We start from the raw sequence: 16,310 nt of genomic DNA on the forward strand, positions 1-16,310 counted from the left end.
GTTGTTCATGGGCTCTGTGGGTTTGCGATGCTTGCTGTTGCTGGACGCATAGCAGTTGCTATTATTATTTCAGTCTTTGTATTCTCTCGTAAAACTTCCACTGTCATTTTAGTGATGCCATGTTAGCCAGCCAGAGGGCACTGTGGGACAACATCCAGACCACAATGGAAACGTTGAGAGTTCAAATCTTGGTCAGGGGTCACCGTTGCCTCCAGTGAAGCACTTCATGGGAAATCAGCATGATTATCCGGTAGCAGATTAATCCCCTCCATAAAATTGTGGATTTTCAATCACTGCCTTCAGACTTCCGATTGACATAAGAAATGCCCAACACTCATTTGGGCATGGGACGTGTGGTCTTTGTAAGGTCAACAATTAATGTACTCCATCATCACGTATGGTGGCACAGTGGTTTGTGCACTGTCATGTGAACCAGATAACCGAATCTTGATTTGAAGCTTTCGTGACTGCAGGAATCCATACTCTTTTTTACTATCTTATACCCACGTGACTTTACTGAAAGAACCAAAGAGTACAGATAACCGAAGTTTGATTCAAGGCCACGGCTCTCATTAGTGGCGAGTGATATCTGAATAAACCCCGGGCCTTCCTTCACCAACATGCACTGAGCAGCATGTTGCGAAGTATGGTTAAACGACCTCATTAACACGGCACCCGGAGGCCTTCATTCAAAGAGCTGTACAGTGTTTTCTTTATTATCACATACATATTCAATCTTCTTATTTAGTACGACGGGAAGAGATTATAAGGGGACTGACGATTTACTCAGTGGCTTCCTGAGACGCTAGGTGGACAAATGCAGTGCCTCCCGCAGGAGACATCTGTGACTGAGTGACTGCAGCAAACCCTAATGTTCCAGAATGGCTAGAAATGTTACATTTGACACATATGAAGTGTATGCTCTCAACGAGACAAAAGCTGATTCATTTTACCAATAGGGTAGACAGACCCCATTCTATTTTCTATGGTTCTTTCGATAAAGTCACGTAGATATAATAAATCAATGGGAATTAAGTGCTTAAAAATATCACGTTTCGATCGCAACACAAGCGGTCGTCATCAGGTTGATAGCCAGTAGGCTTGCAAAGTACCATCGTCTTCGAGAAATCAACAAAGATTCGTTCATGAAGCCATCCATATTTAGACACAATTTCAACCGAGAGGATGGTTATAAGCTCAGCAATAATTGGAAAGATGTCATAAACCACTTTGGGTCATGACTTGATTTGTGTTTTCTTGTCAACCTCCACCGTCAGCAGTGTGGGTGTGTGGAGCGAGGTGCAATGCTTTGATAGGTATAGACCTCCTGCCGGTGTTGGAGCCCCTCCCACATTAACATTAGCTGCGCCGCCCATCTCTAAACCTTTATAAACAGCTTGCCCTCAGAGACTAACCTCCCTGTTCCTGATGACGACCGCTTGTGTTGTGATCGAAACGTCGTGATATTTTTAATCATCTTATTTTTTTAAAAATGTATCTACGTGACTTTACCGAAAGAACCATAGAAAATGAATTCCTGCAGTCACGAAAGTTGAGTAAAAATGTACGCCCCATTTTACACAGCTAGTTAACATGGGTCACACGCTGTGGTTAACACGGGGAGATGCACGTGGATAGGACGAGATGCGTGACTCATCAGTGTGTAATGAGCAACTTCCTCGACACGTCGTGTAGAGGGGACTCTTCTTTATTCCACGTACGGCACGGCACAGGCTAACGTTATCGGCGTCCTCTCCAGGTACACACTGAGATGTGACGTTCTACAGACTACACACCAGAGGTGGGACAAAGTCATTGTTATGCAAGTCCAAGTCGAGTCGCAAGTCATCAAATTCATGACTCGAGTCTGACTCGAGTCCAAGTCACATGACTCGAGTCCACATCTCATAGGTGGGACAAAGTCATTGTTATGCAAGTCCAAGTCGAGTCGCAAGTCATCAAATTCATGACTCGAGTCTGACTCGAGTCCAAGTCACATGACTCGAGTCCACACCTCTGCTACACACAAGGTTGATCACACGGTGGGTTCTGCCCGTCCGCTCCCGGTCTCGCCGCTGGCTGACGGCGTGCCGGGGAGGGCGATGGAGCTCCGCCGGAGATCCGCCGCGTGGCTGAAAGACGGAGAAAGATGAGGGCGAGCAGCGACACAGTCCGGACCCAAGACTCCCCACACCGACCCCGAGTCCTCCTCCGCCTCCACTTATATAGCCGCAGGCGCGGCTAGGCTCCGCCTCCGGCCACGCCCTCTCGTGGAACTTTCCAGCCGGTTCTCGGAGTTTCTCGGCGGCCTCGGCCCTCACCCTTGACCCCAGATACCTTCCCCTTTGGGGATTGGATAATGTTTATAGTGGTGCCTGTACCCGTGATACCCTTTACCAACCAGTAGATGTCACTATATCATTACAAATGTAAATCAATCTTCGTCAGGATCCTTCAGAATAGCAGGATGTATGTGGTGTGTGGAGGGTTTCACGAGGATAGATGTCTTTGTGTGATGTAAACATGAATTTCCACACCCGTGGGGGTCATGCGCACCTTATGCCATGCTACATTTGCACAAATGCTTTGTTACGCAGTTGAGCCGTACACCCTTTGTGGAAGGTGGCGCAGGCTGTGGCATGGATACTGTGTAGGATAAACAAAAACATTTGCGTGAACGTCAGCCCCACCTTGTGGCAGAAAACCAGTCATACAACACGTGACACCTTCTTAACACCGTGCTGATTAGAGGTGTGGGGGCATATAATGTATGTATATTCAGCAGCTTTGGTTTAAACAAGCCAGACTGCTGATGAGACACGAAGTGACGAACCAGTACAGAAGTTTGCTTGTATTAAACCAAATGTTGCTAAAATTCTGCACTGATGGGATGTGTAAAATACTTTTCGCGTGTGTGGAGGGACAGATGTATGTAGGAGGCGCATTGCTGATCTAACTCTGTGGTGGACGTGTGTGTTGTGGCCCTCGTAACCCGTGGGAGTACGGGGGGGGGGGCCTTGACTGGGGGCCGACTGCCAACGACGTTGAGAACACTGTGTTACAAAACAAACATGTTTTTGTGCCTGGGTAGTAAGAGTTATTTCCTAATTGCTTATGCCTCTAAAGTACAGAAAATGGCTATTATTCCACACAAACGTTGCTTCTGTGACCAGGACAGTGATATTTTGAAATGTACCTATTTTCAATGACAAAACGTGGTGTGCATTTGTCTTTCGTTCACATAAAGTCCTGGTCACAAAAGCAACATTTTTGGGGGATAATAGCCATTTTCTACACTTTTTAGGCATAAACAATTACAAAATAACACTTAGTACCCAGGAACAAAAATGGTGTTGTCCAGTGAAGTGTAACCACTGCTCTGGGTGGTGACTCGGGGGTGCAGTGCCCTCTGCTGGCGACGTGGGGACGTCGCACGGCGAGGCGCTTCGCCGGTCGACAACCCCCAATAACCCCCCCGTATCGATGGTACATTTTGCAAATATAATTATCAGAGCATGTTTTATTTGCATGTTTTCACAAGCATGTTAATGGAGACTTGATGCCTTGCAATAGGTATATATTTGATGTTTGAACATCGTAACACCTGCTTTTATTGCTAGAAAGGGTAAAACCTATTGTTCTTCATCAATACCCCCCGCGCTCAGCAGGGGGTCGCTTCATCTCGCTGCTGCTCCCTCTGCCTGGAGTCGCCTCGGCCCTGCACGGTGCAGCAGAGGCGCTGCCCGTGTCTCAGTGGGCCTCGACCTTTCTCCTCTCCTCTCCTCCTCCTCCCCCCTCTGCCCATGACGCCCTCCCTCATTGACTCTCTTCCCCAGATAAACATGGACACAGAAATCAAAGCCCGGCCCCTCTTCTCTCTCCCTTGGCCCTTTCTCGGTGATTCCCAGCACGCGAGACGCGAGCCCCCAGAGTTCAGTCCCAGGAGAAGACTTCCTCCACAATTACGGCTAATCGCCTGATGAAGCTGGTTGTTATAATCACCAGCGAAACGTCGAACTCGAATTGTGAATGTTCTGGGTTTACTCTCCAACACACTGAAGTAGTCATGAATTGGCACGTTTCGTTTACGTGACGAACCTTACTGCTGATGGTGGCTTGTTTAACGACACATTTATATCTACGCGATCTCACCCAAAATAAAGCGCCGCTATGGATAGTAGTTGTGGATAGTATTGGTAGCGAAAGCCTTCTACGTGTTAAAGCTCAATCCCAGACACAGTGCAACACTCGGTCGTGTCGGACTGTCGTGCTGATGCTGCTCTCTCGTCTCTCTCGTCTCTCTCCACCGTGCCAACTCCCCGTGCCACACACGCCACACACTCCTGTGCTGTGTGTCTCTGCGGCGGGGACCTGAAAGACCCTTGGACATCGGCACTGCCGACACCAGAGCTGGAGTCACACATCTCGGCACGGCCGTGATTTGTGCAACAGTCACATTGCCGATCTCACGGTGTACATTGCCCAAACTTGAAACACGACCGGCAGAGTATGACCTGGGCTCATACACAGCAGCAGCAGTTGCAGCAGCATCAATCACCGTCGTGCGAACACTTATCAGGACCCTCCTGAAAGAGAGTCAAGACTCCGAGAGGTGTTCCTGGGCTAAACAAGCACAACCGCGACGATAATAATCTGAGCACAGCTGCAAGCTCCGTGCGAGCAGGGGGGGGGGGGTACTCTGAGAGTTTTATTTGGCTCCGAGTGAAGCATTCCACGTGTAGCCATGGCGCGGTCTCCATCCACAGCCGAGGGCCACGCGGCGCCCAAGTGGCGTGGCCCTGCGCGACCACCCACGACCCGCGCGGGTCACGAGCGTGGCCATCTGCGCCCTCTCTGTTGCCAACCAACAGAGGCAGCCTGCCCCCCTCCTCCTCCATCTCCTACCAGTCTCCCACCGTGCATGTGTGGCCACTGGCAAGAGGCTGGCTCACTCAGCGTGCGTCTCGCGAAGATCCGTTCCGTCATCCCCACCCAGCGTCTCTGTCGTCGCTCGGACGCGTGGAGCACGCGGCCGCGGTGTTTCACACTCAACACCCCGGTCGCCCCCCTGACCGTCAGGGCAGTGGTGGTGCCGGCACCATGAACCATTCCATGTGGCTCAAGGCGGAGGAGATGGTGTCCTGCTACTACGAGCAGCTGTACCAGACGACACTCCTCCAGCTGTCCCTCGTGCCCGTGGCCCTGCTGTATCAGAGGCTCGTGGTCAGGCGGCGCATCTCTATCCAGCTAAGGTAGGGAGGGCAGCAGTGACCGTGCTGTGCTGATGAGTCCGCATAAGAACGAAACCAGGCTACCGTTGTCTACCTCCGTGTCGCTGCTGCTGCTGTCACATTTGCCGAAATGTATTTTGATGGTAATCCAGAAAGACCAAAAAAAAGTTATCCAGGAAATGCTCATGGTGTTTTGCATATGCACAGAGGCCGAGTGCTCATTACGAGTGCGTTGTTGTTACAATCTGAAGGTATAGGAGACTTAGATCAGCCTCTTTACACTTACTTAAGACTACACAAGACTTCACGAGGCATCATACGTTTGTGTGCGGTATTGCTCTTTGTGGTGAAGGGGTGCCCGTATGCTATACGGAGTGTCACTGCCAATAACATATGGATGGTAATCCAGCAGAATGTGTTTAGCAAGCATGACTGCTGCTTATTGGTTGTGCTGTCAACGAGACTGAGAATGTCGAGACTGGGCCACGTGTGTGCTCGCTGTGACGTAGCAGCAGCTCCTGCTGCTGCGTCGGGCGGGTATTGGTCTGGGAGGGCAGTGGCTGCTGGACACCAAATAGCTCGAAGTCTGTTGGGGATGAGCTTCGTGGCTTCAATGAGGAGTCGAGGGAAATTACAATCATAGCTCCAGATCGTAAAAACACTCGGTGAAATGTAAGTTTAGATCGAAAAACGTTGTGCGCAGAGGTCACGAAAGTCTGCTCATGGGCCATGCTCCCGACGGCTCGTGCCCACGCCCAGGTGAGTCGCCGAGTGGCCAGGCGAGCCGCAGGTGAAGAATCACGCGGGCTACTTTGGGCCACTATTGTGATGCCTGAATCGTCAAGTGTTGGCTGTGGGTGCCATCGAGCCACATTAGGCATTTTTAATATTGAACCTTCCTCGGGTTGCTGAGGCAGGAATTAAAGTGGAACCCAGAGGGCAGTGACCCAGGGGACGACCTCGAACCTGATGGTGGTGGTGGTGGTGAGGTTGACGACCGCGATGAGCTTGAAACAATGAACTTTGGAGACCCGGTGTTGATTTTACAACTTCGGAATCAAACGAAAGGACGCAACGGCGATGCGCGGTGGCACCAGCGTGACGAGCCACACGGATCTCTCTGCACCTTGTGGCTCTCATCTCGCCCGTGCGATGCTGCACTCCGCTGCTCCCTCTCCCCGCCTGCAGGTACCTGCTGTTGCTCGCCGGGGGCCTGGCCGTGCTGCTCGCCTCCTTCGGAGCCTCCGCGGCCCTCGTGCTCCTCCCGGCCGCCGGCTCCGTGGCGCTGACGCGCTGCGTGCCGCCAGCAGGCCTCTTCCGCCGCACGCTGGTGCTGCAGATGGCGTGGCAACTGCTGTGCCACCTCCACGTGTTCTTATCGCAGCAGCATGGCGTGGGCACGGACAATGCGGGGTAAATTACCTTCACAATACCGTCGTCATCATCGCCGTCACCATCGATCATTGTAAATCCACTGCTGGATGAAGGCCTCCACGCCCCACAGTCCCGCAGTGCCACGGTCTCACTCCTGCACATTCACTGATCTTAACTCACTGTAAATGGCAGCAAAACCTTCCAAAACCTCACCGGTGTTAGGTGTTGGGCAAAGACGACGTCGCATTGTCCAAGGTCGCTGGCGTCTCGTGGGGGAGACGCTCCTCGTTTGCTCGGCGCCTCGTTCCTGAGCCTCCCCTTATCGAGTGAATTTAATCAACGAGGCGTTTGAGAAATGTTCTAAATTCCTCGACCTTGCAAGCGGCACCTCCGATTCGCACGGTTGGCTACGTATGGTGCAAAAGAAGTTCAATCAAATGTACGCGTGTTGGTGTGCAGAGGGAGACTTAAGCTGCAATCGCTCACTCCTGAATAAAGTACTTTATTTAAAACAAGGAGAGCGGTTTGTTGAATGGGGGTCCATGCTGTGCGTGCTGTCCTGCAGGCACGCCCTGGTCATGCCCAGCCTGATGCTGCTGACGCAGCGGGTCACGTCCCTCGCTCTCGACGTCCAGGAGCGCCGGCCCCTGTGCCACGGAGGGCACCCCGCGGCTCTCCAGCACCTCGCCTACCTCCTCTACTTCCCCGTCATCCTGGGCGGCCCGCACTGCTCCTTTTGCGACTTCGTGGATTACGTGGAAGGCGCCGACTCCGATGGAAACCGCGACCTGAATCCGAGCCGCTGCGTGTGCAAGAAACTCGTCGCGTTCTTCCCCCTGGACGTGCTCCGGGGGTGGCTCCTGGCGCGCTGCTTGTGCCACTGGGAGCCCGCCTTTCGCGACGAACGCGACTTCATGCTGAGGACGTCCTTCCTGCAGAGAATGTGGCTGCTGTGGGAAACAGCCTTGGCCATCAAGCTGTGCTACTACACCCAGTGGCTCCTGGGGGAGGCCCTGACCGTCGCCGCGGGCCTGGGCTACAGGAGGAGCCGGCGGGCCGACGCCGGTCCGGGGGGGGGGCGCCCCGCGGGGGAGCCCGGGGCGCCGGGCGCGGGGCCGCAGTGGGGCGGGCCGCTCGCACGGAGGCCGCGGGGACTCGAGGGGGAGACGGCGGCGCGTGCGAGAGGAGACGGAGCGGACGCCGCGAGGGCCGCGCTATGCGCGTCGGGATCGCGGACCTCGTCGGCCGAGCTCCCGGGGGGGGCGCCGACCGGACGGGCGAAGGGGGGCGGCGGCGGCGGCCAGTGGGACGAGCTGTGGGACCTGGACGCGTGCGCCCTGGAGGGCGCGTGCCGCATGTCCGCCCTGGCGCGCACGTGGAACCGCACGGCCGCGCTGTGGCTGCGCCGCGTGGCCTTCGCGCGCTCGCCCCGCCACCCGCTGGCCGCCACCTTCGCCTTCTCGGCGCTGTGGCACGGCCTGCACCCGGGCCACTGCGCGGCCATGGCCGCGTGGGCGCTCGGCGTGGAGGCCGATCGCCGCGTGAGGGCCGCGCTGGCGCCACGCTGGCGCCGCTCTCGGCCGTGCCGCGCCGCCGCGTGGCTCTGGACGCAGGCGACGTTCGCGTTCGTGCTGCTGCTCGCGGAGTTCCGGGGGCGGCGCGGGGGCCTCGTGCTCGTCACGCGCTGCACGAGCGGCCTCTTCCCGCTGCTGCTCTGCCTCCTCGCGGTGCTGCTCGTCCCCAGGCAAACGGCGCCGTCGACGCTCCCGGAGGAAGCGGCAGCAGCGGCCACGGCAGAAGCCGGAGCCCATGCGCTCCCTTCCACGATTGCAGCCGTGTAATAATAACTCATCACGGCTGGATTTCACCAGAAATAAAAAAAGATGTTTGGCGTTACTCACTAGTCTACTGCTTTGATCCTCATCTTCTTCTTTCGTACGATGGGATAAACTTACGATGGGAAGTCGAGTTTGGCGATCCACTCTGTGGCTTTGCGATGCACTTGCTGTGACCTCAGCACAGACGCTGGCGGTGTATGGCCGGTCCCTGCTGGTGGTGAACGTGAATAAAGGCGCAGGCCACGAGCTATCGGCGTGTTCCGTCTGTCGCTTTCGCGCTTCCCGTGTTCGCGACGAGACTTGGTGCCCGTGGCACGCCTTGCACGGGCGCACGTTCGACACAAACGAACGAGCGATTTAAAGCGGAAGGGACTCGGACGGCGTGGAGGGGATGGGGCTGCACCGAGCGCCTCTCGCCCGCTCCGATTCCTCTCCTCCGTCGCCAATGCTGCCGGCTCCTGCTTGGCAGTTGGCCCATTTTCTACAATTACCTGGCGCCCGAGTCCCCCAGGCCATTAACGCCGTGCCGATAAATCCCGGCCGCTCGTGTGAGCTCACTCGCACACCTCTCCAGACACGTGCGTCATCATCGCCACTTAGTGGCGGGTGACAGCTGTTACTGTTCACATCTTATTGCGACTACAAATAGACATTTGTAGTCGCAAGTGTAGTTGTGCAGAGTACTTGTATGAGTAACAACATAAATAACCAGCCAAGATTCATCTTTCCAATACCGCTTCCTTTAAGTAAAATAAAGTAAGAATCGCTTTAGACATCCCATCGGACACACAGCCTTCTGGGAGTGACACTTTCTCAGCAGTACTGGTTCAAACAAGAAAACGAACCCTCCAATGGTTTTAACATTCAGTCAGGGTTGCTTAAACCAATGCTGGTGTACTTCTGGATGCTTAGACAAGGACCCTCTCTATTATTATTATTATTATGACTCCCTCTCAGATGTGCACATCCACATCATCATCATGACTACGACAGCAACTGGGCTCAATTGTGATCACCAGGTACAGCGAGACGACCGAGCCATCGGCTACCATCGCCTCTCATCCACGAACTTCACTCAGTCGTGCTCCAGTGGTCGCATCATCGGTCACGTCAAGATTATCGTTACCACCGCACAAGTACAACTACGCTCGTTGATTCAGCAGAGCCTCACCGAGTCTCGTCCCTCTCTCACGAGGATGCTGCAGTTGGGGGCGACGACTGCCGTGTGGGAACCCCAGTCGGGTCACTGTGCGGTCTCATCTTCAAATTGGACAAATTTGCACCGCGACGCCGGCACCGAATGGCTGGCTCTTGCGAATGACGTCACGGGATCTTGAACGTCCCTTGTGACGCGGACGCCACAGCGCTGACCAGGGGCAGCCGCTGGATTTGAACTGTGAACCTCTGCCACGAGTAGCGAGGCCGCGACGCGCGTCGGAGTCAAAGGGGAAGTCGGCACGCGAGCAGAACGGAAAACAAGAGACGCCGGGCATGCGAGTGATACACGCCGCACTTTACTCTGGGAAAATCGAAGCAAACGTTACAGGGTCGCGAGACACGTCGCACGAGCGGACACGGCGCCGCTGGAGCCAGGGACACGGCGCCGCTGGAGCCAGGGACAGCGCCGTGGGGCTGCACTTTCCCTGCCACGCCACGGGACAGTAGATGCGATGCGTTTTATCAGTGGCAAGACCCCAATGGCAAATCAATGCCTAGAAAATAAAGATTATTATTTAAATAACATTTACAAAATCTCAAATATTGTACAAAATAGTGCAAAGTATTCGTCAAGTTTTTTTTGACAAGACAGAAGCTGTCGATTGATCAATAGCCGGCCAACAGCCAGCCTCTACCCTCACGGTTACGATGAGGCTCAAGGAACACGACTCGGGCGGAGGAGCAGGAGGAAACGAGCGCGCTCCCAGTGAGAGAACCGCTCTCAACGGGAGCCAGCCGTGTCCATAAATAACAGACAACAATTACGCGGCAATTTGATGTAAATTAACTGACCGAATGTGAAGCCACGATCTCCCACGACGATTACTGCGACGGAGCCGACGGCGAGTGCCGGAAAGGCGTTCCGCCGAGACGATCGCGGCACCACAACACGACGGTTGACCTCCGCCCTCCGACGTGACGAGTTTCGCGGTTCGCGTCATCGGGACGTCACCGAGTTTGTAACGCCAGTGACGGTTGATGAGGATTAAATGTTCATCGATAAAAAGAGTACTTTATTACAATCATATCTTCGAAGTTCAAATGTAAAACAATTCGATTTTTCCACCGCATTTACTAAGCACGGCAGCTTCATACAAAATAGAAATGAATTTCACCCCGCACCCACACCCTCAAAAAATAACCGCTTCTTTACCGAAAGCGAACCTAGCAAAGCCGCAGCAGCTCCACCGCGCGGGCCATGCAATCGACCGTCGTGAAGGCGAAAAACTGGCAGCGGAGCCAGTCCTCCAGATTGACGCCGCCACCCTCCGGCCCGTCCTGCGCCAGCGCCTTCTCCGCGAATACCACCATGAGGAGGGCGCGCCTTACGTCCAGCCAGTTCCGCAGCACCTCCCGCAGCCGGCGGCCGTCGGGCCGGGGGCCGCCCAGCTCCCGTGTCAGGTGCTCGGCCTGGGGCCCCCACGCCAGCAGCTGCAGCGCAACGCGGGCCTCCGCGATGGGCAGGCGCGACGCGGGGTCCGGCTGCAGCAGCTGGAAGGCGAGGCGCTGCAGCCCGGACGAGTAGCAGGACAGGCGCAGGAAGGGCGGCAGGTCGTCGGTGGAGTAGCCGGACGCGCGCAGGCCGGGGTCGTCCTCGAACGGGTTGGGCAGGTGCAGCATCTCGTAGATGAGGATGCCGGTCTGGAACTCGTCCAGCTTGCGGTACTGTGCCGCCGACAGCAGCTCCGGAGCCAGGCGCAGCTGCTCCGGCGGCGCCGGCCCGCCGGGCGGGCCGGCGCCGGTCTCGCCCCGATCGTGGCGAGCCCGGTTCTTGGGCTGCTGCTGCTGCTGCTTGGCCTGCAGGAAGTTGCTGAGGACGAGGCGAGGCGTGGGGTCGCCGGGCCGGCCGCTGCGCGCCAGCAGCAGGTTCTCGAGGCGCAGGCCGCAATGCGTGACGCCGTGCACCTTGAGGTGCTCGAGCGCCGCGCACAGCTGCAGCAGCAGCAGGCTCGCGAGGCGCTCATAGCGCTCCGGCTCGGCGCGGTGCTCCTCCGCCGAGGTCCTCACCAGGTCGGCCAGCGTCCGGTGCGGCGCCTCGCGCGCGATCACCACCAGGCGGCCGGGGTCGGCGCCGTCGGCGTCTTCGCCGTGCGGCAGCAGCGAGGGCGGCACCTCGGCGACGAAGTGGCCGCACTCCTGCTGGATGTTGTAGTGCACCGGCACGCCGCGCGTCACCGTCGCGCTCTGCTGCTGCCGCCGCCGCTGCGAGGCGTCGGCGCGGCCCTTGCACACCTGGGAGAGAGCACGACGATGGCGCGGTTAGCGCAGGAGACGCGGCCGCGCCGACGACAAACACAGCGAGCGCCGGGGTACGAGCGGCCGTACGCGCGGGGAAAGTGTCTCCAGTGGCCAAGCGACGGACACGCGTGGCCACGGAGCTACGTGGCCGAGTCCGATGAGGGACTCACAACGCCCCCCCCTCTGCCACCCCCCCCACCCCCTAAGTGCCTTTGGTCGCAAAAATGCAACGCAGTGGCGCCCGTCCCATGCAGTTTCCAGGCAATTTCGACAATAACAACCCAGTGGCTGTGGTGATGGTGGCGACGGTAATGGAGGCGTTGGTGGCGGTGATGGCAGTGGTGGTGACGGTGGCGATGGCGGCGAGTCACCTTGATGGCGTAGGCGTGGTCGGGGTCCTTGGCGTACGTGGCGGCGTAGTAGGTGCCGTCGCCGGCCTCGCAGCACGGCTTGTTGCTGCGCAGCTTGAAGTCGGGCCAGCTCTCCTCGCGCAGCCCCACGCGTGCCGCGCACCCGCGCATGAACACCTGCTCGCACTTCGCGGCGAGGCGGCGCGTGGCCTCGGCCTGCAGGCTCAGGATGCGCGCCGACACCGCCTCCGCGCTCTCGATGTTGCGGTAGACGCTGCCGGCCGGTGCGACCGCCTCGCCCCCCCCGTCGGCCGAGCCGGGCTTCGAGCCGGGCCGCTGCCGCGGCCCGCGACCGGCGTGGGCCGCGTCGAGAGCCGGCGCGGGGAACGGGGAGCCGTCGCCGTCCGCGAGCGAGTCGTCGCTCTCGGGAATCGAGTCCTGCGACGTCGACTCGAGGGAGCGCGGCGGCCGCTGCCCGCGCGACGCCGGCGACGCGCGGCGCTCGGGAGTCGCGTCGCCGGAGAAGGCCGCATGCACCGGGGAGCACTCCACGCTGTGCGACTTGAACAGCTGCTGCTGCCGCGGGCCCCGCTGCGCGCCCCCGCCCCTGTCCTTCCTGGGCACGCGGCGGCCCAGCGGGTCCGTGTGGCTCAAGCCCTGCTGCTGCTGCTGCTGCTGCACCCTCCCCGCCGCCTCGTGCCCCCCTTCCTCGCCCTTCGTCTCGCGCCGGTCGCGGGGGGGCGGATGCGTCGGGCCCGGCGTCGAACCCGCTCGGCGACGCCGACGCGGAGGAGCCGGCGCGACTGCCGCTCCTCTTGGCGGGGAGGGGGGGCGGGGGGGCCAACTCCGGGGTGGCGGCCCCGCCGTCCGCGTCGGCCGGGCCCTCGAACGCGATGGCGTCCTCGGAGGCCTCCCTCAGGGGACGCGGGTGTTTCTCCGGGGCCATTCCGGCCCGGAGCCGACCTGCGAAGACACCGGCGAGGTCACGCGGGCGCCACGTTACGGCCCCGACGCCGGCTGATGAAGCTGCGACTGAACCGAGAGGGGAGAATAACAAATAAGGAAGCGTGGACACACGGCCGGGCGCGCGACGCACTCCCCGCGTTCCAGCAGGCGGCCGTGCGGTGTCCGTCTCGAACTCACCAAGCGCACCGACGGAAGAGCGAGCGAACTATTCTCGCTCTCCCATGCGGAGAGACGGGGCGGCGTCACACGCACCCCTCCCCCCGCGAGTCGCGGCGCCCGCACGCCGCGGCCGACGCCTCTCGGCGCTCAGCCCAGACGCACGGCTCCACACGTCCCTACTCTGGACGCTCGACTTGGCCGGAGAGACGAGCGCGGTGCGCTACGCCTCGTACGGGGGGGGGGGGGGGGGGGGTGACGAGGTCGAGGTCTAACGCGGAGGGCGGTTCGCGGCGCCCTGAGAGGTGGGCTGCTCTCCCTGTCGTGCGTCTCCTCCGATTGCGCCGAGGTCTCCGTGGCCACACCTTTCGCAGCGCATATTTCCAAACGTCCCAACTTTGCCCGAGGCTACGTCACTTCCCAAGCGGCGAAGCCACTGGCTGTCGGCTACGCGGAGAAATGCTGAAAATGTGGCTCAGTTAGTCAAGGCAGCGGTGAGGCATGACTCGATCCAGCGAAACCCGCGTCGCGCAGAGATGAGTCTGATAGGACGCTACTGTACCCGCCAACCACTATAGGCTGTAGCGCCACAGCTCACGGACAACCCCTGACGAGACAACCCCGAAAGAGACAACCTGAAGCTTTTACTTGGCGGATTTCATAAGCACTGCCAAAGTCTCTACGGCTTAGCGGTAGGGCGAGCGGTTCAGAGTCGTCGAGAGTTTACAACCTCTTTGCCAGTTAACTCGGCCAATCATCCCTCCCCTCAGGGGGCGCTAAAGTGAATACCACTTTGTGGGAGAGTCAAGAGTGGTTTGTCGTATGGATAGATTCGCCCCCGCCAATGCAGAGTTCCCACTCCTGGCTCGGGGCTGCGAAGGGGACGTGAGCCACCGGCGTCTCGATGCTCATTTGAGCAGCGCGGGAGCTCCGCTCCTTGCCGTGCCCCTCGCGCGGGTCACGGGAAACTCCACTCCAGAGGAGCGTTGCGGGAGTTCAGCAATGGGGAGGGGGGGGGGGTGAATTTGAGGCGTCGCTGCGCGTGGGTTCAGGCCGCCACGGCCTCACGCACGAGGGTCCCACAATCGGGCATCGAGGCAGCTTCAAGCTCCTCGCCCCAACTCACACTCACTCCTCCAATACACACTCACACTCACTACTCACACTCACTACTCCAATACACACACACTCACATTCACCTACTATGATACACATACTAACTACTCTAATACACAACACACAACTGATACAAAGACAAAGATCCCCCATACAGTCTTAAAAGACTGTGAGGCAAGTGGTGCTTGTGAGTCCCATGAAGGCCGGCACGGCACACGAGGGGGTGGGTGGCCAACACCACGCCCTGCCACCTTTGTCTTCCCAGTGCTTTTTATTTACACATCATACCAAGTACTCATATGAGGCCGAGTCGACCTAGTGGAGGCCCAAGACCGGTTCCGATTTTCTCCACTACTATTGGTCTCGAGTGGGAATCCAACTTGGGTGGCTGGGTTCTAAGAGCAGCGCGCTAACCGTTGCACCACCGCTCTAATGCGCAACGCGCACGATAGCGTGGATAATGTCCCTCCTGTCGTAGCCGACACGCAGCCCGGCGGCTCGTGAGTCACGCCGCTCTCGCCGCCGCGCGAGACTCACGCCGCCGCCCGGGCTGGGTAAAGGCGCAGCCCTGCAGCAGGGGCTCAAGTGGCCCCGGGGCAAATTAAATGGACGCCCCTGCTGTGGGTCCACGCGCGTCGAGCGAACAGTGCCGACGATGCGACTTGACGCTCGCTGGGTGGATACGCGACGGGACCGACTGATGCTCAAGAGCAGATAACCCCGGGGGGTGGGGGGGGGGCTGGGCAGCGGCTCCACGTCGCCCGGGTCACGGCGTCTCTCGACGTGGACAGCGATGATCACTCCTCAGGAGGCGTCTTCCACTCGCCCTCCTCCCGGCTCACCGCCCCCGTCCGGCTATTTACACAACGCCGCTCGACACTCGAGGCCGCAACCTCCGTCTCGCAGAGCCTCCACGGACTCGCTCGTCCCTGCCTGCCTCCTCCCTCTTCCCCTCTCGCTCCGCTACCCTCCCCGTGCCCCTGCACTCTCGTAATCTCGCCCTCCGCTCGAGCGGGAGGTCGCTCCCTATTCGCCGTTCTCTCCTCCTCCTCCTCCTCCTGTCTCTCCATTATCTTGTCGAGGAATCGCTCGGTCCCCCTGGGGCCCTCGCGGCCCCTCGCGGCTTCCCTCCGCGGGCCCCGGGCCCGGCCCATCAGCCGCACGGCCTACTGGGAAACCTACGGTGTGTTACTTACATTCTCTACGACAATGCTACTGTTATTTGTTGCTGCGTATTAGTGCAGAGCAATCCCACGAAGTAACCCACAGAGCGATATCTCGCCTATAATCATCTAGAATCACGTGACCTCCCTTGCAGGTATCAAAATATAAGAACAGGGTTTACCCTTTCTGGCAATAAAACAGTTGTGTTCAGATGTAAATCACCAAACAGAAACCTTTGCAAAGATTCATGTCTGCATTAACCACAATACTTGTGGTGAACGTGAAATAAAAAAGCATGCTCCGGCAGGAAGTATATGCATCGTCCTTGCATGTTTTTTGTTTGCATGTTCACCACCAGTATATGTGGTCAATGCAGACACGATTCCTTGCAAAGGTTTCTGTTTGTCGTTTTAACATCTGAACACAACTGTTTTATTTTGCCAGAAAGGGTAAACCCGATTCGTATTGACATCTCGAAGTTCAGCAGCACTGATTCAAGCAAACCGAGCTCTGCTGATGAGACGCTGAATGACGAAACCGATACTGCTGAAATGATGCACGGCCGCATGGCTGATGGGATGTGTGACAAAGAACTTTCCATCTCACGTAGAGGGTCACTTTGGGGAAGGAGGCGAATCGTCTGATCGGTTACTTGGGTC

At 58.0% G+C, this 16,310-nt stretch overlaps 1 protein-coding gene across 1 annotated transcript in view; it reads right to left on the bottom strand.

Annotated features, from left to right (window-relative positions):
• Positions 1 to 9,941: 9,941 nt before the first annotated feature.
• LOC144722114 (uncharacterized) overlaps positions 9,942 to 16,310 on the bottom strand; it is a 53,983-nt gene continuing 47,614 nt past the window's right edge. The window contains 3 exon segments of the mRNA XM_078600273.1: positions 9,942 to 11,893; positions 12,271 to 12,987; positions 12,989 to 13,212. Coding sequence (XP_078456399.1) covers positions 10,826 to 11,893; positions 12,271 to 12,987; positions 12,989 to 13,212 — 2,009 coding nt within the window. The 3' untranslated portion in view covers positions 9,942 to 10,825.

This window comes from Lampetra planeri, chromosome 13 (assembly GCF_965212315.1).
Source record: "Lampetra planeri chromosome 13, kcLamPlan1.2.h2, whole genome shotgun sequence".
NCBI classification, from domain to species: domain Eukaryota; kingdom Metazoa; phylum Chordata; class Hyperoartia; order Petromyzontiformes; family Petromyzontidae; genus Lampetra; species Lampetra planeri.